At 43.3% G+C, this 24,892-nt stretch overlaps 1 protein-coding gene across 1 annotated transcript in view; it reads left to right on the forward strand.

Annotated features, from left to right (window-relative positions):
• The window catches only part of LOC143925079 (contactin-associated protein-like 5), a 591,832-nt gene that overhangs the window by 160,815 nt on the left and 406,125 nt on the right, over nucleotides 1–24,892 (forward strand). The window contains exon 4 of the mRNA XM_077449666.1: nucleotides 8,995–9,179. Coding sequence (XP_077305792.1) covers nucleotides 8,995–9,179 — 185 coding nt within the window. The remainder of the gene's footprint in view (nucleotides 1–8,994; nucleotides 9,180–24,892) is intronic.

Raw genomic sequence — 24,892 nt, forward strand, 5'->3', positions numbered from 1 at the left:
TGTGTACGGGGCATTAGTCTGTTAGGTTCAATATTGAGTTGGCCCACCCTTTGCAGCTGTAACAGCTGCAACTCTTCTGGGAAGGCCGTCCACAAGGTTTAGGAGTGTGTCTATGGGAATGTTTGACCATTCTTCCAGAAAAGCATCTGTGAGGTCAGGCACTAATGTTGAACAATGTCTTGCAGTCTCCGCTCTAATTCATCCCAAAGGTGTTCTTTTGGGTTGAGGTCAGGACTCTGTACAGGTCAGTCAAGTTCCCTCGCCCCCCAAACTCGCTCACCCATGTCTTTATGGACCTTGTTTTGTGCACTGGTGGGCAGTCATGCTGGAACTGGAAGGGGCCATCCCCAAACTGTTCCAATGAAGTTGGGAGCATGAAATTGTCCAAAATGTCTTTGTATGCCGATGCCTTAAGAGTTCCCTTCACTGGAACTAAGGGACGAAGCCCAACCCCTGAAAAACAGCCTCACACCATAATCGTCCCTCCACCAGATGATTTGGACCAGTGCACAAAGCAAGGTCCATAAAGACATGGATGAGTGAGTTTGGGGTGCAGGAACTTGACTGGCCTGCACAGAGTCTTGACCTCAACCTGATAGAACACCTTTGGGATGAATTAGAGCGTAGACTGCTAGCCAGGCCTTCTCGTTCAACATCAGCGCCTGACTTCACAAATGGGCTTCTGGAAGAACGGTCAAAAATTCCCATAGACACACTCCTAAACCTTGTGGACGGCCTTCCCAGAAGAGTTGAAGCTGTTATAGCTGCAAAGGGTGGAGCCAACTCAATATTGAACCCTACGGACTAAGACCGGGATGCCATTAAAGTCCATGTGTGTGTAAAAGCAGGCTTCCCAATACTTTTGGTAATATAACGTATGCATATAATTCCATTTTGTTGGTTTTCAACACCAAGAGCCCAAAAATGCGGTAATTACCGCTTAATCAAACAAACACCACATTCTGTATTTAAGTTTTCCATCATCTTCTTTATGGCATTATGACCACTGTGATGTTTTAACACCAAGAATAAGCAGAGAGCAAAAGCTTAAAAAGGAGCCTGGAGTTTATTCAGCAGCATCCATCTCACAGAACTGACCACAGCTCCCCGCCACCAGATCACGTGACCAAAACTGTTACCTGTTTCCTAACATGCATAAGGAACTAGGCATAACAATTGAACTTGAATTATAACATAAAGCATACACATCATTACAACCACAATCCAGTTGTGCAGCAAACTCATGGATTGTGACTCGTCTGTCTACGCAAATAAATCTGTGCACTCAATGAAGATACGTGTCAGTGGCCGCAGTTAATGGTCTTCCACTGCGTGGTTTGTCTTCATTGCTGGTTTCCCCTTCTTTAATCTCCCCTATCCATCATCCACCTGTATGCATTTCCCTTATCAATGTTGTCATCTCTGTATACATTCTGTAGCCTTTTGTGGATGTCAGACAGCCTGCACCCCTCTGTCTTTTTTCTTCTTTTTCTTCTTCTTCTTTCTTTTTTCTTCTTCCATCTTTCTTCTTCCTTCTTTTTATTCATCCTTCTTTATTCTTTCTACCTTCTTTATTCATGTTCTTTTTTCATCTTCTTTATTCTTTAGTTGTCTTCTTCTTTTTTTATTTTTTCCTTCTTTTTTTTCTTCTTCCTTGTTTCTACTTCTTCTTCTTTCTACTTCTTTTTTCTTTTTCTACTTCTTCTCCTTCTTCTCCTCCTTCTTCTTCCTCTTCTTCTTATTTTTCTTCCTCCTCCTCGACCATCTTTTTTTTCTTTTCACCTTCTTCCTTTTTCCTTCTTTCTCCTTCTTTCTTCTTCCATCTTTCTTCCTTCTTTATTCATTGTCTTTACTAATCTTCTTTCTTTTTCATATTCTTCTTCTTTTTTTTCCTTTTTTGTCATTTTTCCTGCCTCTGCCATTCTTTCTACTTCTCCCTTCTTTGTCTTCTTTCTTCCTTCCTTCTTTGTCTTCTTCATTCTTCTTTATTCTTTCTTTCTTTATCATCTTTTTTCTTCTTCTTTTCTTTGAGCGTCTTTCTTCTTCTTCCTCCTTCTGCCATTTTCATTCTACCTTCGCCCTTCATTCTTCTGTTTTCATCTTCTTCCTTCTTCAGCCTCTTTTTTCCTTCTTTCTTCTTCCATCATTGTTGTCTGTCTTCTTTTTTCCTTCTTTCATCATCTTTTTTCTTCTTCTACTTTGCAAGCAGAAGCAACATACAGTATCACCACTCATTTCTTGACAAAGGAGGAGTACAGGCTGTCCAACATCTACAGAAGGGTGAGAACATGAGACTATTGCTCTTGTCGGTGGTGTCATCTCTGTAAACATGCTGTAGTCTTCTGTGGATGTTGAACAGCCGACACCCGTCCTTCATCAAGAACTCAATGGCAGCATGTTGCTTCTGGATGGAATCCATTATTTACCTGCCATGAAAAAAAAAAAAAAAAAGATTTACTAAAGAGCAGTGGTCTCCAAACTGCAGCCCAGGGACCAGATGTGGCCCTTTGCTTGTTTTTATCTGGTCTTTGGGGCACAATTCCTCCCAATGACACCAACGATGGGGCACAATGACATCAATAATGGGATGCAAACTCTTCAGTAGGGATGAGCCCATGGTTCAAGTCGAACATAAGTTCGACTCAAACATCGGATGTTCGTTTGTTTTAAAATTAACCGAACATATGGTGCGTTCGTGGAAAAATTGAGCTCCGCGGAATGCCCCATAATGCTCTGCGAGATCACAGTGCATCGTGTATGATGATTGGCCAAAGCATGCACCTGACCTGCATGCTTTGGCCAATCATAGCGCACTCTGCTGAGAGAGCCATAATTGGCCAAGGGCAGGGTGCCTTTGGCCAATCATGGCTCAGGGGGACTAAGTCCACACCCCACACAATATAAGGATACCTGCACGGCGGCCCTGTGTAGTGTTGTTGGCATGGACAGAGAGATAGCTTGAATTATATTAAGCAGGCAGGTTAATACACTGCCTGCATTGACTGAAATATATATATATGTATATATATATATATATATATATATATATATATATATATATATACTCTGCCTTTAGCATATACTATATATATTCAGTGTTTACTTGATATTCAGTCAATGCAGGCAGTGTATTAAAATATATATATATATATATATATATATATATATATATATATATATATATATATATATATATAGTATATAAATGCACTGCCTGAATATCGAGTAAACAGTGCATATATATAGTCTATGCTAAATGCAGAATAAATTATATATATTATATATATATATATATATATATATATATATATACACACACTCTGCATCCAGTGCACCTTATATCTACAGTGCATTCTGTGGTGTACAGTTGCTAATGCAGTGCAGGCAATGTACACAGTATCTAATACAGTGTAGTACGATGTTACAAAACAAAAAATACATCATGTCCGGTAGACCGCCAAGGAGAGGTAGACACTCACTGGCCACTAAAAGATGGCAAGGAGCCTCTGTGGCTACAGTCAACAGTGGTGGTCATGGACATGGTGCATCATCTGCAGGTGGCCGTGGGGCACGCTTGTCCTTTTTTTTTCTGCTGCTGGCCAAGTTATTGAGCCACAACATGTAGAAAAGTTGGTGGAGTGGGCAACAAAGCCATCCTCATCCTCCTCATCCTCTGTCACCCAGGCTCAGAGTAGTCTGCCTTCTAATGCAGCTGCCAAATCGATTTCACCAACTCTTTGTCCACAGTCACTCCTTCTGTAGCCCAACCATCATGCACGGAGGAGTCCCCAGAATTATTCAACCACAATGTCAGTTATATGCTGCTGGAGGATGCGCAGCAATTTTAAGGCTCTGGTGTTGGTTCCCAAGTTGAGGAAGGGAGTAACGTGAGCCTAGAGAGAGGGGGTGCCACAGAAGGACAAGAAACTGGCAGTCATATTTCACAGCAGGGCCCATTCCTACACCCAACAAGAGTATTTGTAAGGGGTTACAGTGTTGTGGCACCACCACCACCGCCCAAGGCCTAATTTTTCTGCCCCTGTTTAACAGGGGCATGTAATTACAGTTCTTGATATAATATTTCACAGCAGGGCCGGTTCCTGCCCCCAACAAAAGTAACTGTGAGGGTTTACAGTGTTCTGGTAACACCAACACCTAAGGCCCAATTTTCTGCAGGGTATATAGGGCAGGCTGTATAGTATATATACTGCTGTTCAGAATATATAGTGCCTGGGGGCCTAGGGGACCCCCACGTTATTTTTCAAAAAAATTGGATGCAGGGTTCCCCTTAATATCCATACCAGACCTCAAGGGCCTGGTATGGGTTTTTTTTTTTGGGGGGGGGGAGCACCCATGGCATTTTTTTTTTGGTATTTTTATCTATATTGCCGGGATCCGACAATACATTACAGCAGCAAGCAGTTTTAACAAATTACATTTTGGGGCACTGTTATAAACACTGGAAAGATGCTCTACTTTACAGGCATACTAAGGACATCCCCCAGGCACAATATTTATAGGAATATTTCATTTTTATTGTTTCACTTTAAGCATTATTAAAATCACTGGTCCCGAAAAAAACAGCTGTTTAAAAAAAAAAAAAATTGCATTGATATATGTCCCCTGAGCCAGGACTCGGGTCCCCAAACACTTTTTTTATGGCAATAACTTGCATATAAGCCTGTAAAAATGAGCACTTTTGTTTTTTCACGTTTAACCACTTCCCGACCAGCGCACGATGTACGTCGACAGAATGGCACGGGCAGGCATATTGGCGTACATGTACGTCCAATATTCGTTGCCGCCGTGCCATCGCGCTGGTCGGGACCCCCGTGAGTCCGGTCGCGGGACCCGCGGACTCGATCGCCGCGAGCATCCCCGCGATCGTCTCACGGAGCGGCCGAATGGAGGAAATGCTGTATAAACAACATTTTTCCATTCTGCCTAGCAACTAGTGACGCTGATCTCTGCTCCATGTGATTGGAGCAGAGATCAGTGTACACTAAATGAAAGCCCAACCCCCCCACAGTTAGTAACACACCCCTAGGAACACTTAACCCCTACACTGCCACCCACTGGTTAACCCCTTCACTGCCAGTGCCATTTACACAGGAATCACTGCATTTATATAGCAGTGATTACTGTATAAATGACAATGGTCCCAAAAATGTGTCAAAAATGTCCGATGGGTCCCCCACAATGTCGCAGTCACAATAAAAATCGCAGATCGCCGCCATTACTAGTAAAAAAAAAAATAATAAAAAATTATTAATAAAAATGCTATAAAACTATCCCTATTTTGTAAACGCTATAACTTTTGCGCAAACCAATCAATAATCGCTTATTGCGATTTTTTTTTTACCAAAAATATGTAGAAGAATTCGTATCGGCCTAAACTAAGGGAAAAAAATGTTTTTTTATATATTTTTGGGGGATATTTATTATTACAAAAAGTAAAAAATAATGCGTTTTTTTCAAAATTATCGCTCTATTTTTGTTTATAGCGCAAAAAATAAAAACCGCAGGGGAGATCAAATACCACCAAAAGAAAGCTCTATTTGTGGGAAAAAAAGGACGTTAATTTTGTTTGGGAGCCACGTCGCACGACCGCGCAATTGTCAGTTAAAGCGACGCAGTGCCGAATCGCAAAAAGTGGTCTGGTCTTTGACCAGCAAATTGGTCCGGTCTGAAAGTGGTTAAGTCCCATAGACTTTAACGGTGTTCGTGTGTTCAAACAAATTTCTTTTGCCTGTTCGCGTGTTCTGCTGCGAGGGGGGGGGGGGGGGGTTTGGGTCATCCCTACTCTTCAGGACACTAAGCTGGCCCTTTGTTTAGAGAGTTTGGAGACCCCTGTATAGCGGAAGAGTTACTCCCCTTTTTACAATACATTTCATAAATCCCTGGTATTGTGAAAGATGGTTCGGTGAACTAAAAAGCAGATCTTCCCCTCTTTAGTGTTGTCTACCTCGCTTTAAATTATGGAAATGAGAGTAAGCTTATTTCCTCGGCATGACAACAGTGCTTTTCTCTTTATGTTCCCTTTTCCAACATTAATGTTTTGTGGTTTGAAAATCTCTGTGGGTGAAAATTGCAGCTACGACAAGTTAAAAGTCATTTTCGACATACGCAACACTTTACTGCAGCTGTCCTATTTTCCGATATCAGCCACAAATTGTTATTTCTTTTCTATTTTCCTATCTGGGTTTTCCTCTTTCATCAAAGTACGCATCAAATAGAAGTTTATGAATCAGAGCTAGAATCTATCAGCAAACAATGAACAACAGCTAAACCTTCTAGAAAAAAAAAAGAAGGAAAATGTATCCGTAGCTGGAAAACAACACGCTTCTTCTTTTTTTTTTTCTTGTGAGTAAATTGATCTGTGAGAATGAAAAACCAAAATGGATCTGACCAATTCACACACTGCGGAAATGAACGACTATAGAAAAATGTTAACAGATTGATTCATATAACTTTGTGTTTTTAAAACTTTTAAAATGAACCTGTACTGTGGAAGCTGTATCCAAGAAAAGTCCAGTAGAAAACTAAGGACTAGTCATCTTTTCCCCATAGTACGGACTGGGGCTTATTGACCAAACTGGAGAGTGCACAATCGTATGCTGCTATCAGGGCCGTCTTTAAGGCAGGGCAAAAGGGGCAGCTGCCCTGGGCCCTGTCATTGTTGTGGGGCCCAAAGCAGCTGCCTAATACTTGCCAACTATCCCAGTTTACATTCCCTTGTTCCTTGAAGTTTTAGTCCTGTGCTGCTACTAATGCTGCCCAGCTCTGCCCTATTGTTGTGTACAGATGACTCACCTGCAGACCTGTGTTTAAGAGGAAAAAATGGCATTCATATGTAAATAGCAGTGACATGCATATGTAAATAGCTGAGGCCAACTGCATTGATATGTAAATAAAGTCAGCATTCATAGGTATATCTTGCCCCCCTGCAGTGAGGAGAAGATGTGCTGTAACCTATAGCAACCAGTGAGCAGTATTACTGTACAGCAATCTCTAGCAGCCAATCAACAAGCAGAAATGTGCTGTAACCTCTAGCAACTAATCAGTGAGCCTTAAGGAGTGCTGTAACCTCTAGCCACCAGTCAGTAAGCAGTAATGATATGCTGTAACCTCTGGCAACCAATCACAATCGCTGCCTGATCTGATACAGTAAAATGATTTTAAGTCTAGCTGCTATTTATTGTATGTCTCAGAGAAGGTGGAGAGTGAAATTACATGGGGGGAGGGGGGCCCTAAGAAAATTTTTGCCCAGGGTCCAATCAATATTAAAGACGGCCCTGGCCGCTCTGCATAGAAACCAGCCAGTTTTCCAGGTTTTTTTTTTTGGTCAAAGATTAATTCAACCAGCTGTAGTTAGAAGCTGATTGGCTACCATTCACAGCTGCACCAGATTTTGCACGCTACAGTTTTAGTGAATCAAACCCACTATGTCTTGTTCTACACCAGTGGTCATCAGCCCCGTCCTCAGGGCCCTCTAACAGGCCGGGTTTGCAAGATAGCTGAAATACATCACAGGTGATATCATCTGCTGCTCAATGATTGCCGTATTCTAGTCTGCATCTCCCCAAAGTAATACATAAAATCTGGCCTGTTAGTGGGCCCTGAGGACAGGGTTGATGACCACTGTTCTACACTGTGCCCGTATGTGGAGGAGCTATGAGCCATGTATCTCCTGGACCTAATAAGCTTTACATGTGGTCAGTCAGGCCCAATGGTTCGCTTCCTTCTACAACTTTTAATGAAACTTACCTGAAATGGTCCAGCACCAGTGTCCATCATTCTGAAATCTAAAAGTCAGCCACAGAAGTGGGAGCCGGTATCTGAGAAAACTAGATGCCCACTCCCCCTCCCCCCCCCAAAGAAAAAGGTGGGGGGGACCTAAATTTAAGTTTCTTCTTTAGAGTGAAGTTCTGCTTTAAGTGTCTCAATGTACCAATTTCTGGTCACAGTATGGCCATGTTCCAGAAAACCAAGAAGAATGATTCCCATGTCATCCCATTAACGGTCACAATGACTTTCTGTGCTGATCAATGGCTCTTGAACTTCTTAGGCCTCGAGGAAGAGGTGTGAGACCTTTGCATGGACTGAGGACTGGAGTTAAGAAACACGGCCCTAACCTACCACAGTGCCTCCCAGGTCCTATAGAGTACCCAACCTCCTATAATTTTCTGCAGTGCTTCACAGCCCAACCACAATGCCCTCAGCAGGGCCAGGACAAGGGGTGGGCAAGAGGGGAAATTTTCCTGGGTGCAGTTGTTTAATGCAGGGATGAGGGTGCCTTCCTTCTGTTAAAAGGCTGATGGGGGAGTGCCAGCGGCAGTGATTTTAACAAGCGAATGACTGTTGGACGTAGGATCACCTAAACTTGCACATCACAAACAGGGAAAGGGGGCTGCAGATTGGCATCTTTGCCCTTGGCGCTGGATGTCCTTGTCTCAGCACTGCCCCCCCCCCCTAGTTCTCCTAAACACCCACCTCCCTCCTGAGGACCCTCCACCTGGGCCTCCAGCCAGCTGCAGATCACCTAACTTACCACACTGCCTCCCAACTCTAATAGTGCCTCCAACACCCTACAATTGCCTGCAGTGTCTCTTAACCCCCTAATAATGTCCCCAGCCCCCTGAGAACCTCCAGCTCCCACTGTGCCCCCAAAGCTCCCACAGTGGCACACAGACTGACACAGTGCCCCTCCCAGCCTTCTGCAAAACCTCCTGACCTCTGGAGAAACCCCAGCCCCTCAGAAACCTCTTTCTATACAGCCATGGCTACCAAGTCTGTTGCAGAGTCCCCTAAACCCCTCCAGAACCCCTCACAGTAATGTAACACCCAGCCCCAATGCATTCCAATACTTTTATTGTGTGATTATAAACAGTTTTTTTTTTTATTGTTATTTCCTGTTGGGACCTGGAAGGTTTTGGATAAAGGTTGAGGAGCCCTGCCTTAGATGATCTCACATTGCCCGTTTTTCCCTTCCAGGTGACGCCAAGCTGCGTTTCGGTAACACTCACACAGTGGTGAGTTTGGGAAGCCTCTTGGATGATCAGCATTGGCATTCTGTTTTAATAGACCGATTCAACAAACAAGTGAACTTCACAGTGGACAAATACACCCAACATTTCCGCACTAAGGGCGAGTCCGATGACTTAGACATCGATTACGAGGTGCGTTTTTCTGTGTTATCTAAACAAAAAACTGGTATTGGACCTGTGGTAAAATGTGTTGGTTTGTGGTAAAGTGAAAATTGTTTAGTAAATACGGGAAAAGCTGTATTTTTTTTAACTAAACTGTTGTGCTGCAGCAGTCGCTAAAATGCCTTGAACTGGCCGTACACTGGAGATCACATGGTCTGGCACATCCTCACTGGCACAGTACACCAATCGATAGTTCTCACACAGGTCTGGACCACCAGTATGCTCAAAGTATTTTAAACCCTTCTGCAGCACAATAGTACAGGAAAATAAATAAATGCATAAATAAGAAACTAAAAATAAAGAAATACATACGTTATAAATAATAGTACAATAATTATTATACATAATTATATATATATATATATATATATATATATATATATATATATATATATATATATATATATATATATATATATATGTGTGTGTCTATCTATATATATGTGTGTTTTTATATATATGTGTTTATATATATATATATATATATATATATATATATATATATATATATATATATATATAGCAAAGTTCTTTAAAATAACCTTACCATTTTTTTTGTGTACTGATATTTTAATACTACTTTAAAACTTTTTTCACCGAAGAACAACGGACAGATCAAAGTCAAGTGGCAGGCAGTGCATTTATGGGTATAGGGTGACTATATTGCCCTATAGGGTTTTTCCTGAAGCACTAGTGTAGCCGCCATGATGTGTGTGTTCCCAGCCAGGCAGCCTTGAAGTCCCCTATTATGAGCCGCTCCTCTTAAAAAGGGCTTTTATTGACAGTATATTTAGTGCATTGTATTATGTGTATTATTAGTATTAATATTTTTGTTAATAATAATATTAATAGTATGATTGTTATTTATTTTATTTATTATCTCCTTATCCAGTGCATTACATCATATTAGAAATATTAGAATATATCTATTAGTTTATATATATATATATATATATTGATATATATATATATCACTCTCTCTCTCTCTCTCTCTCTCTCTCTCTCTCTCTCTCTCTCTCTGCCTCTATATATATATCAATATATAATTCTATATAATTAATTATAATTAATTATATAGAATTATATATTGATATATATATATATAGAGGCAGAGAGAGAGTGATATCTATATCAATATACATACATATATACATATATATATATATATATATATATATATATATATATATATATATATATAGTATATTTATAATTATTAATAATTTTTGATCATAACAATTATTGATAACTAATAAGTAATAATTATATAATAATTTTAATACATCATGCTTCACACCAAGCAATCTACCTGTCTTGCGCCTAAAATCCGCGGAGAGGTCAAAGTCAAGTGGCAGGCTTAATGCCAGCTCTTGATGTGTCTTGGTTCTGGAAATGAACCATGGCCCATGCAGGTCTCACACTATAATTTTATACCCCGGGTAGTGTCGGTAAGCAGATTTGCAGTGCAGTCTGGTGTCATTAGTATTTTGTTTGTAGTGATAAATTCCTAATTAAGTCCCGCGCCATCCCCAGCCCACTAAAGATTATAGCTGCAGTTTAAGTTCTATCTCTGGGCCTTTGATGGGCGATAAAATAGAAGGGAAATATCTGCTGTGATTGCTATGTATTAGGCAATTAGAATTATGACATAACAGGGAAAATTGTGCAGCGAGCGTGCAGCTCAGAAATGGGTTTAATTAGTAAATATGGCCGGTTCTTTTTTAGAAATATGGGTTCTTAGCAATGAATTTGACAGAGGAGTATCTATCATACCATTCCAAAGAGAAGCATTTCAGAATTGATATATTTATATTACCAGCTATTTGCTTTGCAGCATTAAGTAATGTCTTTGTACAAAAAATGGACACTTATTCTTAAAAGTGAACTCTCCAGGAGAAATACTTGGAATAAATTTATTTTCGAAAAAAATCAAAATAAAATTGGACTTTATTGGCACTGAACATTAAAAAAAAAAAAATACATTCATGTGGATTCATATTATAGTAACCCTATGTTGATAATTAAAATGTGCAAATACCACATAACTGCAGCCCTGTGTCCACTTTCCACATATACACTCACCGGCCACATTATTTGGTCCCCCTTGCTACTACCGGGTTGGACCCCCTTTTGCCTGCATTCTTTGTGGCATAGATACAACAAGGTGTTGGTAGTGACATGATAACATCACACAGTTGCTGCAGATTTCTCTGCTGCCAGGGGCGGACTGACCATTCGGCCACTCGGGCACTGCCCGAGGGCCCCAGGCCACTAGGGTCCCCATCAGGGTTGCCAGCCTCAGTAAAACCAGGGACAGTATGTAAAAATCTGTGTTTTCTTTACATCTGTCTCTGAAATGTCCTTTACCGACATCTTTTTGGTCTAAAAATCCTGAGATTATAGCTGCCCCGCCTCTCCAGTACCTTCTCAGCCAATAGAAACATGTCTGTGTATACTGTGTGTACATGTATGTATATACTGTGTGATTGTATACTGTGTGGTCCCATTATCTCTGATTGCCTGGGGGCCCCATAATCTCCTAATGCCCAGGGGCCCCATCAGTTGTCAGTCCGCCCCTGTCTGCTGCACATCCATAATGCTGATCTCCCATTCCACAACATCCCAAAGGTGCTCTATTGGATGAGATGTGGTGAGTGTGGAGGCCATTGGAGGACAGGGACCTCATTGTCCAGTGGTGAGATGATTGGAGCTTTGTGACATGGTGCATTATCCTGCTGGAAGGAGCCATCAGAAGATGGGGACACTGTAGTCATAAAGGGATGGACATGGTCAGCAACAATACGCAGGTAGGCTGTGGTGATTAATCGATGCTCAATTGGTACTAAGGGGTCCAAAGTGTGCCAAGAAAATATCCCCCCCACACCATTGCACCACCACCACCAGCCTTGATAACCATTGATACAAAGCAGGATGGATCCATGCGCCAAATTCTGACCATCTGAATGTCGCAGCTGAAATCAACTTATCAGACCAGGCAACGTTTTTCCAATCTTCTATTGTCCAATTTTGGTGACCCTGTGCGAATTGTAGCCTCGGCTTCCTGTTCGTAACCCACTGGAGGGCGGCCTTCCCTGTTGTGAGCAGCCTTACCTGACCCAATAAGCTCCCCGAATCTGATTGTCCTCTTGCTACGTACATCCAAGTCCCAGCACTTCTTGGATTAAAAAAATAAAAATAAATCAGGAGATATCCATAACTATTTACTACCAAATGAAAGCCCAATTAGAAAAAAAAAAAAAAACGCGCGGTATAATCCACCTGAATGCAGAAAGTAGTTGAGATGATATGTACGGTTTTACTAACACGTGTCAAAGTTGCAAAATTGTGCACAGGCATTAATATTTGTTTTAACTCTAAGCCCTTGTACACACGGTCGGAGATTCCGACTGTGTGTGGTCTCCATCGGACTGTTTCCATTGGAGTATCCGACGGACCAAGTTTTCCAACTTGTTGGTAAAATTTCCGTCAAAATGCTCCGATCGGACATACTCCGATCATGTGTAGAGAATTCCGATCGGAGAAAGTGCCACGCATGCTCAGATCAAATTCCTACACCAAAGCTATTGGCTACTAGCCTGAACGTAGTCCCGTCATAACGAAATAACGTCATCACGTCGGATTTTCCGACAACTTTGTCCGACCGTGTGTATGCAACAGTTTCGGACAAAATCCATCGGACAAAATCCGACGGATTTGGTTGTCGGAATCTCCGACCGTGTGTACAAGGGCTTAGGTGTGAAGGGGTTAAAAACGAATGAAATTGCGTTTTTCGGTTTGTGTTGCTCAGATGCAGTGCAGTTCCGCTTTAAGCAGAAAATATTTTCTTACTTTTTTTTTTTTTTTTCTTCCTAGCAATAAAAAATAAAAACTTGATTGCCCTTAACGTATAAATCTGTCTAACATTTGGCGGAGGAGCGGCTTCAGCCTGTAATACCGGCTAGCATTTCACAATTCTCCGCGCAATAAAGAACATAAGATGTTTGAAAGTTTATAGCGCATTAAACTAATCGCGACGCCACCAACTCATCCGAACCGTATTTGGGAGGGGGGTTGACTTTTTACAAGCAGCGTAAACCGGCATAAAATCAGAGAGTTTTCTTTTTTGTATTGACGATGACCTTTGCATATTTCGTTGGCGTGAAAAGAATGGTTGTCTGGGTTTTTTTTTTTTTTCATGTCTTATTTTTAACCTGCAGGCAATTATAACCAGTGAAGGAGAAAATGGTGATTGTGTAGATGTAAATGCATTCATGGTGTAAAGTGGATACCCAGTCAAATGTAAAAAATAAAATTAAATTAAAATTAAAAAAAAAAACAGCAGTAGTTATGCAGTTTCACTGACAAATGCCCCATACACACAGTTGGAAGTTCAGGCGGAAAAAGTCAGATCGGATTATGTTGTCGGAAAATCCGATCGTGTGTGAGCTCCATCGGCCAATTTCCGACGGAAAAAGTTTGAGAGCTGGATCTAAAATTTTCCGACAACAAAATCCGATCTGACTTTTTCTGAACGTGTGTAGAGAATTCCGACGCACAAAGTGCCACGCATGCTCAAAAATAATTTGGAGACGAAAGCTATTGGCTACTGGCCTCTACATAGTCCCGTCGTACTTGATTTACGTCACCTCGTTTCGAACGATCAGATTTTCCGACAACTTTCTGCAACTGTGTGCATGCAAGACAAGTTTCGGCCAAAATCCGTCGGAAAAAAATCGGATTTTGTGGTCGGAATGTCCGACCGCGTGTATGGTGCATTAGTGTTACGCCATGTACATACGATCGGACTTTCCGACAACAAAACCATGGATTCTTGCTCGAAGGATGTTGGCTCCAACTTGTCTTGCATACAAACGGTCACACAAATGTTGGCCAACAATTACGAACGTGGGAACGTACAAGACGTACGTGATATCTCCATTACGAATGCTGGTTATACAAGCGCTTCCGGCTCGTCCTTGATTCCGAGCATGCGTGGACTTTTGTGCGACGGACTCGTGTACACACGATCGGAAAGTCCGACAACAAGCAATTGTTGGCAGAAAATTTGAGAACCTGCTAGACAACATTTGTTGGTGGAAAGTCCGACAACAAATGTCCGATAGAGCATACACACGGTTGGACTTACCGCCAACAAGCTCACATCCAACATTTCCCGTCAGAAAATCCGATCGTGTGTACGTGGCATAACATTTAACTTAATTTCTACAAAGATGCGTTCATAAATGTCTTAGTATTCTAAGGGTTTAGCCACTTTAGCCCCAGAAGATTTTACCCCCTTCCTGACCAGAGCATTTTTTGCAATTCGGCACTGCGTCGCTCTAGCTGACAATTACAGCGGTCGTGCAACGCTGTACCCAAACGAAATTGACGTCTTTTTTCCCCCACAAATTGAGCTTTCTTTTGGTGGTATTTGATCACCTCTGCGGTTTTTATTTTTGACGCTATAAACAAAAAAAAGAGCGTTAATTTTGAAAAAAAAAGCAATATTAATATTTTTTACTATTTGCTATAATAGATATCCCCCAAATATATATAAAAAAAACTATTGCGCAGTATTGGCAGAGTATTGCACAGTATTGCACAGTATTGCACAGTATTGGCGAGTATTGAAATTTCTGTCCTTTTTTTCATACAAATAGAGCTTTCTTTTTGTGATATTTAATCACTGCTGGGTTTTTTATTTTTTGCGCTATGAATCAAAAAAGACGGAAAAATTTGATAAATTAATTAAAAAAAAAATAGTTTTTTCTGTTAAAATGTATTGCCGAGTATTGGGGAGTATTGGCAGAGTATTGGGGAGTATTGGCAGAATATTGGGGAGTATTGGCAGAGTATTGGGGTGTATTGGCGGAGTATTGGCAGAGTATTGGCAGAGTATTGCAGGGTATTGGCGAGTATTGCAGGGTATTGGCAGAGTATTGCAGGGTATTGGTGAGTATTGGCAGAGTATTTCAGGGTATTGACGAGTATTGGCAGAGTATTGCAGGGTATTGGCGAGTATTGCAGGGTATTGGCGAGTATTGCAGGGTATTGGCAGAATATTGCAGGGTATTGGCGAGTATTGGCAGAGTATTGCAGGGTATTGGCGAGTATTGCAGGGTATTGGCGAGTAATGCAGGGTATTGGCGAGTATTGCAGGGTATTGGCGAGTATTGCAGGGTATTGGCAGAGTATTGCAGGGTATTGGCGGAGTATCGGCAGAGTATTGCAGGGTATTGACGAGTATTGCAGGTTATTGGCGAGTATTGCAGGGTATTGGCGAGTATTGCACAGTATTGCACAGTATTGCACAGTATTGCACAGTATTGGCAGAGTATTGCACAGTATTGCACAGTATTGGCAGAGTATTGCACAGTACTGGAAGAGTATTGCATATTATTGCAGAGTATTGCACAGTATGGGCACAGAGCAGCACTGTGGGCACTACAGATCCAGCCCACAGTGCTGCTAAAAACTATCTCTCCCCCTCTCCCCTCACACTGTACAGATCGGTACAGAGAGGGGAGGGAGAAACCGGCATCATGACATGACGCCAGTTTGTTTAAAAGTGACCGTTCCGTCATTTGACAGAGCGATCACATGGTAAACAGAATAAGTCGACCGCACTGTAGCCGTCTTTTGGCTATGTAGTTAAAAGCAGTATACTCACTATCTTCCCATTGTCATATTTTTCAAAAAAGTGAAAGTGGTCTTAAACAGTCTAATGGTCTTCACCCCTCCTCTTCCATCATATTCTCAGAGTCAACCCCACCAAAACCATACCTTCCTAAACTTCTTGGGAGCCCCTGTAGCTTCATAGGTCATTTTATACATCAGCACATCAGCATTTATTATTTTTATCCACATCCCCAGCGTCAACTGTTCATCATGTATACAGCGTCTGGCAATGCGCTTCCTCACACGAAAGATTAGGATCCTAAGGAACAGTTTTGTGTATGCATTCATCTCCTCTTAATTGAAAACTCCAAGGAGGCATCGTAGAGGAGAGCAAATGTTAGGCAGATCAAACTGGTCCAAAAAATAAAGTCACCTGCGATTATAATGGTCTCACTTTTTCGCATTCCCAGACCATATGTAGGAAAGTGCCCTCCGCTCCCTTGCATTTATGGCAGACAGCTGATTCCCTCCTTTGCATGCGGTAAAGTCTAGCTAACTGTTGGTGAAGGTAACGGAACTGGATCATTTTATCCATAGAGGAGGCAACAGACACCAAATATGTGCCCAGTACCTCCTGTCACAGTTCTTCCGACAACTCCGGGACAATCGCCGCCCATCGCGCCATGGGCCTAAAAAGTTGTAGTCATTATACCCGGGCCCACTGCCCCTTAGTATCTAGAGATTCACTTAGCTCAGCCTTTCTCAACTTTTTCAACACAGAGGAACTCTTGAAATAGTTCTCCAGTCTCCAGAGGCAGAAATGGCCCAATGCTGAAGGAACCCCTAGCAACCTCTGGAGGAACCCTGGTTGAGAATCACTGACTTAGCTGGATCCGGATCAATCAGAACCTTCTCCAAGATGTAAGTATTTTATGACATATCTAGCCCAGGTGCTGCGCCCATCCGTTAATTTTACCCCACAGGGGGCTATTTGGAGATAGCCACAAGGGATCGTCTTTCCTCCGTTGAGAGCACAAGTGAAACACTTTCCCTGGAAGTGCCATAACCGATCCCATCTTCTTCCTCGGGATCCCTTTCCTGGACAACATATTTTGTAGAGTTTCCTGTGAGGTGGCAACTGCTGCTTCTAGCAGGGTAGTGGCATTAGGAGTTGGTGGAAAATGGCGCCAGTACAGGCACTGCGCTACTTTAACCGTTAATTGCGCGTTCATGCAACACTGTACCAAAACTAAACGTATAAATTAAATTTTTTCTTTTTTTCTTTTTTTTTAACAATCAGAATGTTCCTTTATTCAACCAAGGCATGGTACAAAGGAACAATTTGGACAATATCAAGAAGTACATTATTCCGTTCCCGCTGAGCATACGCAGATGTGCGTACTCGGCTTTCGGGGGTTATACCAGGATGATGCCCACAGCTGCAGGCATCATCCCGGCACCATTGTTTAGAGCGGCCAATCGGCTATCCAGGGATAACAACCGATGTGGCTAAAAGCCACTCAGCTGCTATCCCGGAGGAGCGGGAGGGGACTCCCCCCCCCCCCCCCTCACCACCTCCCGTCGCTCTTCCCGGGCCTCCCAGTAGCACGGTAGGCCTGATTGACAATTTGCCGCTTCTGGCGACTAGGGACAGAGTGGAACGAAGCTGGAAACGTCTTTCTTTCCAGCCTCCTGATTGTAAACACGGAAGCGACGTCACAACGTCACTTCCTGTTTACTCGGCAGCCAATGGCGCCGGTTTTTAAAAAAATATACAGTATTCAGAATCGCCGAAAAAGGCGATCTGAATACTTTGAAGTGAAAATTCTTTTAGACTCCCGACCCCTCCATAAAGAGGACCTGTCACCACCTATTACTGTCACAAGGGATGTTTACATTCCTTGCGACAGCAATAAAAGTGATAATTTTTTTTTTTTTTAAACACAACTTAATAATATAAAATAAATAATTAAAAAAATTTAAAGCGCCCCCCCCCCCCCCTCATCCCCGCGAGATCGCGCAGAAAATAAAACGCATACGGAAGTTGCGCGCGCATATGTAAGCAGTGTTCAAATCACACATGTGGGGTATCACCGCGATCGTCAGAGCGAGAGCAATAATTCTAGCACTAGAACTCCTCTTTAACTCTAACCTGGTAACCGTAAAAAAAAAAATTAAGCGTCGCCTATGAAGATTTTTAGGTACCGTAGTTTGTCGTGATTCCACGAGTGCGTGACATGTTTGGTATCTATATACTCTGCATAACATCATCTTTCACATTTTACAAAGAAATTGGGCTAACTTTACTGTTTCGTTTTTTAACCACTTGAGACCCGCGCTATAGCTGAATGACGGCTACAGCGCGGATCTCCTTTGCCGGGACGACGTCTATTGACGTCGTCACGTGCACGAGCGGCCTGCGCGGCGCGCTCTATGATCGGCGAGTCTATGAGACTCGCCTGATCACCGATCCGAGCAAGGGGTCGATCCCGACCCCTTATCACGTGATCAGCTGTCAGCCAATGACAGCTGATCATGTGATATAACGGAGTCGGTAATCGGCTATTATTCCTCCTCGCGCTGCCCCCTGCCAGTGCCCACCTGCCCCCTCATCACTAAACATCATTAAAAAATAAGTGCCCTCCGTCAGTGCCACCCAGCAGTGCCCATAGTGCCACCCAGCAGTGCCCACAGTGCCACCCAGCAGTGCCCACAGTGCCACCCAGCAGTGCCCACAATCTGCCTCAACAAAGGTGCTGCACCCCAGTGCCACATATCCGTGGCCATCAGTGTCATCTATCAGTGCCCAGCAGTGCCGCCCATCAGTGCCCAGCAGTGCCACCTATCAGAGCCACCTATCAGTGCCACCTATCAGTGCCCATCAGTCCCATCTATCAGTGGTACCTATCAGTGCCCCTTAGTGCCACCCATCCGTGCCACCCATCTGTGCCACCCATCCGTGCCATCTTATCTGTGCCCATCTTTGCCCATCAGTGCCGCCTTATCTGTGCCGCCTTATCTGTGCCTATTAGTGCCGCCATAACTATGCCTATCAGTGCCCACCAGTGCAGCCTATCAGTGCCCACCAATGCAGCCTATCAGTGCCCACCAATGCAGCCTATCAGTGCCCACCAGTGCAGTCTATCAGTGCCGCCTCATTAGCGCACTTCAATGAAGGAGAAAAATGACCTGTTTGCAAAATTTTATAACAAACTATTAAACATGATTTTTTATTTTTATTTTTTTTGCATCTTTTTTTGTTTGGCCGCGTACACACGGGCGGACTGTTCGCCCAACTTTGTCCGCTGAACAGTGTTTGGGCGGACAGTCCGCTCGTGTGTGGGCTTTCAGCGGACAGTTTCAGCGGACAGTTGGACGGACAAGGTTTTTCGGAAATTCCGTAAAACTGTCCGCTGAAACAAGGTTCACGAACAGTCCGCTCGTGTGTAGGCTTGTTCGTCAAACAAAGTTGCGCGCATGCTCAGAAAGGATTTTCACGCCGAAAGCTATAATGCAGTGTATAGGACGTCGTATTTTTCGTCCCGTCGTACGCGCCGTTCACGTCATCGCGCACGGTTTCAGCAAACTGTTCGTCCGTCGTGTGTAGCCATGTCCGTCCATGCTAAGTTTGAGCGGACTGTTTGCCGAAACTGTTGGACGGACAAAGTTGGGCGAACAGTCCGCGCGTGTGTACGCGGCCTTTGTTTAGCAAAAAATAAAACTCCGAGCTGTAATTAAATACCACCAAAAGAAAGCTCTATTTGTGGGAAAAAAATGATAAAAATTTAATTTGGGTACAGTGTTGTATGCCCGCGCAATTGTCATTCAAAGTGTATCAGCGCTGAAAGCTGAAAATTGGTCTGGGCAGGAGGGGGGTTTAAGTGCCCAGTAAGTAAGTGGTTAAACATCCACGAAAGTGTCCCTTTTTCCAAAAAGTTGCGTTTAAAACACTGCTGCACGAATACTGTGTGGCATAAAATATTGCAACAATCGCCATTTTATTCTCTAGATTCTCTGCTAAAATATATATATATATATATATATATATATATATATATATAATGTTTGGGGGCTAGAAGTAATTTTCTAGCAAAAAATATGGATTTTAATTTGTAAACACCAAATGTCAGAAATTGGCTTAGTCATGAAAGGGTTATACACTGACAGTTCTAAAGAGAGCAAAAAGCTGATACCTGAATAGTTCTAACACGATGGGTAAACCTCAAACGGAGAATAACCATTAATAAAAGGAAGGAAAATAGAACACCAATCCCACTGTCCAATCAAGACCCAACAGAGACAACGAAGAGGTGAAGCAGCCACTCCCATACTAAATGCAAAGCACAAGAAAGGAAGTGCCCAAGCCTAAGCCGTCCATGGCTGCCACACCTTGTCGAATTTCATGGGGCAATTCCTGTTAACCACTTGCCGACCAGCTGCCACAATTGTACAGCGGCAGAATGGCACGACTGAGCGAAACTATGTTATGTTACGTTATGTTACGTTATGTTATGATTGTGTGTACGAGGCTTAAGTGACACTTTTTGGGGACCAGTGACACCAATACAGTGATCAGTGCTAAACATATGCACTGTCACTGTACTAATGACACTGGCAGGGAAGGGGTTAACATCAGGGGCGATCAAAGGGTTAAATGCGTTCCCTGGGAGTGCTTTCTAACTGTGGGGGAGGTGCTTTGCCTGGGGGAAGACAGAGCTCTGTGTTCCTGCTTAGCAGAAACACAGAATCTCCATCTTACCCTTTGACAGAACGGCGATTAGACATGTGCATAGCGAAAAAAATAAAACATTTTTGTTTCATTAATCTAGTTATTTTGTGTCGTTAAATTAATTTGATTCTTTCAATTTGTATTCAGGATTCGTATTTGGGATGCGTATTCGTAATTCCCGAATTCTGAATTGTTCGAATTTTATTTGAATTTACAGGGTTTATTTTTAAATTTTAAACATTCAAATTGATAAATTTTGAATTGGTCAAACCGAAAACTTTAGATTTTTTTCGCTTCCAATGTGTCAACGTGAACAAACATAAGAAACATTTTCATCAAATGATTACAATAACTCTTTAAATCACCTACGGCTTAACTAAGGCTGGGTTCACACTATCTTCACATGCGGCTCACAGCAGGGGGTCCGGTGTGTCCTCGTTCACCATTTCAGGTTCCGATTTCAGCCCGAAATCCACAAATTCGCACCGGAGCTGCAGCGGAGATATGTGATCCGGCTCCATAGAGAGCCGGTCAAAATCTCCTGCTATTGCGAAATGAATGCAGAAACCCACATCCAATTTGCAATAGTGTGAACCCAGCCTCAAACAGCATTATTTGAAAATGGTACTCCAATAACACACACAGTCTTTGATTTCAGCAATATGTATACAGTTAGAATTTGACTGAAGTTCGCTGTAAAATTCTATTCGAATTTCCGTTTGAATTTCCGAATGAAAATTTGTTCCGAATATTAATTCGGAATGAAACGAACCGCACATGTCTAATAGCATTCTGCCTTGTTTACATAGGCAGACCGATGTTCTGCCTCTCTCAGAATCGATTGCGGGATTGGCTCCCGAGCGGGTTTCCGGCGGCGAGCATGCACGCCCCAGACCGGGAACTAGAAGCCACGTACAGGTAAGTGATTTTGCCCAGGAGGGGCGCCCTGCCACAGTATACATCCGGAAGGGGTTAAAGCATTTTATATAGACAGCACTTGTGCTGTGTTATTTGGCCCTCTGTATCACCTGAAGTACCTGGTTGATCCTGCCTGGTTTTGCCTCCCCCCATAAACTGACCACGTTTATCATGGCTGCTGAGCCCTGACACCGTGGTCAGTCTACGTGCCTCCATCATCCGCAGCTCTCCTCTGTCCTCCTCTCCCCCTCCCTCCCTGCCTGTCAGCTCCCATTGCTCCCCAGCCTTCCCCTCCTGCAGGTAAAAATAACTGAGCATGTATGCTACAATGCCCTCTGTTATAGTAACTGGTGTGCCCCAGTGTATGTTTTTTTTTTTTTTTTTAAATAAGCCACCTTATTTTAGATTGCCGTCGGGCGCTCACGTGACTGGCCGCCTCTTTTCTCTTCTACTCTCCTCGCGACTGATGTCAGCGGGGGTTTCTTGGCCCTGCCCGCTGTAGCTGTCAGACCTGGAGAGGACAGAGGCGGCGGTCACCTGAGAGCCGAACGGCACTTTGAAATAAGGTAAATGAGGGCCTATTTTTTTTCAATAATACACTGGAACACATCAGTTACTATAATGCCCCATACACACGGTCGGAAATTCAGACGGAAAAAGTCAGATCGGATTATGTTGTCGGAAAATCCAATCTTGCGCAGGCTCTATCGGACTTTTCCTGTCAGAATTTCTGACGGAAAAAGTTTGAGAGCTGGATCTAAAATTTTCAGACAACAAAGTCCGATCAGACTTTTTCCAATCGTGTGTAGAGAATTCCGACGCACGAAGTGCCACACCATGCTCAGAAAAAATTTGGAGACGAAAGCTATTGGCTACCGGCCTCTACGTAGTCCTATCGTACTTGTTTTATGCCACGTCGTTCTGAACGATCGGATTTTCTGACAACTTTGTGCGACCGTGTGTATGCAAGACGAGTTTTGGCCAAAATCCGTTGGAAAAAATCTGACGGATTTTGTGGTCGGAATGTCCGACCGTGTGTATGGGGCATTGCAAAGGGGATTGTAGCATACACGCTCAGTGGCTTAACAACCACTTTAAGCTTTCCTGAAATGGGCAGGTGTGCACTGCCTAAGCTGCAGTGCTGAATAACAACAAGTCGATGGTGAAGGCTCCAAGGTGTCAGGAATCAGCAGCACAGATGGCCAAACCTTCATATCTACACTCAGGAAACTGTCTACTCTTTAAATGAGATTTATTTACAGTGAGACAAAATCCATCCAAACACCATCAAACATGAAGCTACAAGTGAACCAGAATCCCAGTGACAAACATCTAACAATCTGACTAAGCCTAGGTTCACACATACAGTGCCTTGAAAAAGTATTCACATCCCTTGAAATTTTCCACATTTTGTCATGTTACAACCAAAAACATAAATGTATTTTATTGGAATTTTATGTGAAAGACCAACATAAAGTGGCACATAATTGTGAAGTTGAAGGAAAATTATAAATGGTTTTCAAATGTAATAAATATGTGAAAAGTGTGTGTGTGTGTGTTTGTGGGGGGGGGGGGGGGGTCATTTGTATTCAGCCCCCTTTACTCTGATACCCCTAACTAAAATCTAGTGGAACCAATTGCCTTCAGAAGTCGCCCAATTAGTAAATAGAGTCCACCTGAGTGTAATTTAATCTCAGTATAAATACAGCTGTTCTGTGAATCCCTCAGAGGTTTGTTAGAGAACCTTAGTGAATGGACAGCATCGTGAAGGCCAAGGAACACACCAGACAGGTCAGGGACAAAGTTGTGTAGAAGTTTAAAGCAGGTTTAACGCAGGGTTAGGTTGTAAAAATATATCCTAGGCTTTGAACATCTCACAGAGCTCTGTTCAATCCATAATCGGAAAATGGAAAGAGTATGGTACAACTACAAACCTACCAAGACATGGTCGTCCACCTAAACTGACCAGCCGGGCAAGGAGAGCATTCATCAGAGAAGCAGCCAGGAGGTCCATGGTAACTCTGGAGGAGCTGCAGAGATCCACAGCTCAGGTGGGAGAATCTGTCCACAGGACAACTATTAGGCCGCGTACACACGCGCGGACTGTTGGCCCAACTTTGTCCGTCCAACAGTTTGAGCGAACAGTCCGCTCAAACTTAGCATGGACGGACATGGCCACACACGACGGACGAACAGTTTGCTGAAACCGTGCGCGATGACGTGAACGGCACGTACGACGGGACGAAAAATACGACGTCCTATACACTGCAATGCAACCTTCCGACGTGGAAATCCTTTCTGAGCATGCGCGAGACTTAGTTGGCCGAACAAGCCTACACACGAGCGAACAGTCCGCTGAAACCTTGTTTCAGCGGACAGTTTTTCGGAATTTCCGTAAGACCTTGTTCGGCCAACTGTCCGCTGAAACTGTCCGCTGAAGCCCCACACACGAGCGGACTGTCCGCCCAAACACTGTTCAGCGGACAAGGTTGGGCGAACAGTCCGCGCGTGTGTACGCGGCCTTAGTCGTCTCTCCACAAATCTGGTCTTTATGGAAGAGTGACAAGAAGAAAGACATTGGTGGAAGAAAGTCATAAGAAGTCCTGTTTGCAGTTTGTGAGAAGCCATGTGGGGGACACAGCAAACATGTGGAAGAAGGTGCTCTGGTCAGATGAGACCAAAATTGAACTTTCTAGCCTAAAAGCAAAACACTATGTGTGGCGGAAAACTAACACTGCACATCACCCTGAACACACCATCCCCACCGTGAAACATGGTGGTGGCAGCATCATGTTGTGGGGATGCTTTTCTTCACCAGGGACAGGGAAGCTGGTCAGAGTTGATGGGAAGATGGATGGAGCCAAATACAGGTCAACCTTAGAAGAAAACCCGTTATGCCCCGTACACACGAGAGGGATTAAGTCTGACAGACCTCCAAAGGAGTTCCAACGGAGTTCCGACGGAGTTCTGGCGGACTTTTCGACCGAACGGACTTGACCACACACCATCACACCAAACTCCGACGGAGTCGAACGTGATGACGTACGACTGGATTCGACGTAGGAAGTTCATAGACAGTAGCCAATAGCTGCCCTAGCGTCGGTTTTAGTCCGTCGGAGTAGCACACACACGAGCGAATTTTTCGAAGGGGACCGGGTCCGGCGGAGTTCCGTCGGGAAAATTTGAAGCATGCTTCATTTCTAAAGTCCGTCAGACTTTTGCGAAGCTAAAGTCCGTTGCAGCCCACACACGATCGGATAGTCTGACGGACTCGGTCTGACGGACTTTGGATGTTGAAAAGTCCGCTCGTGTGTACGGGGCTTTAGAGTCTACAAAAGACTTGAGACTGGGGCGGAGGTTCACCTTCCAGCAGGAGAACAACCCTAAACAGCCAGAGCTAAAATGGGATGGTTTAGTT

This window comes from Lithobates pipiens, unplaced genomic scaffold, assembly GCF_037356315.1.
Source record: "Lithobates pipiens isolate NorthernLeopardFrog02 unplaced genomic scaffold, aLitPip1_a1.2 Scaffold_22, whole genome shotgun sequence".
NCBI classification, from domain to species: Eukaryota; Metazoa; Chordata; class Amphibia; order Anura; family Ranidae; genus Lithobates; species Lithobates pipiens.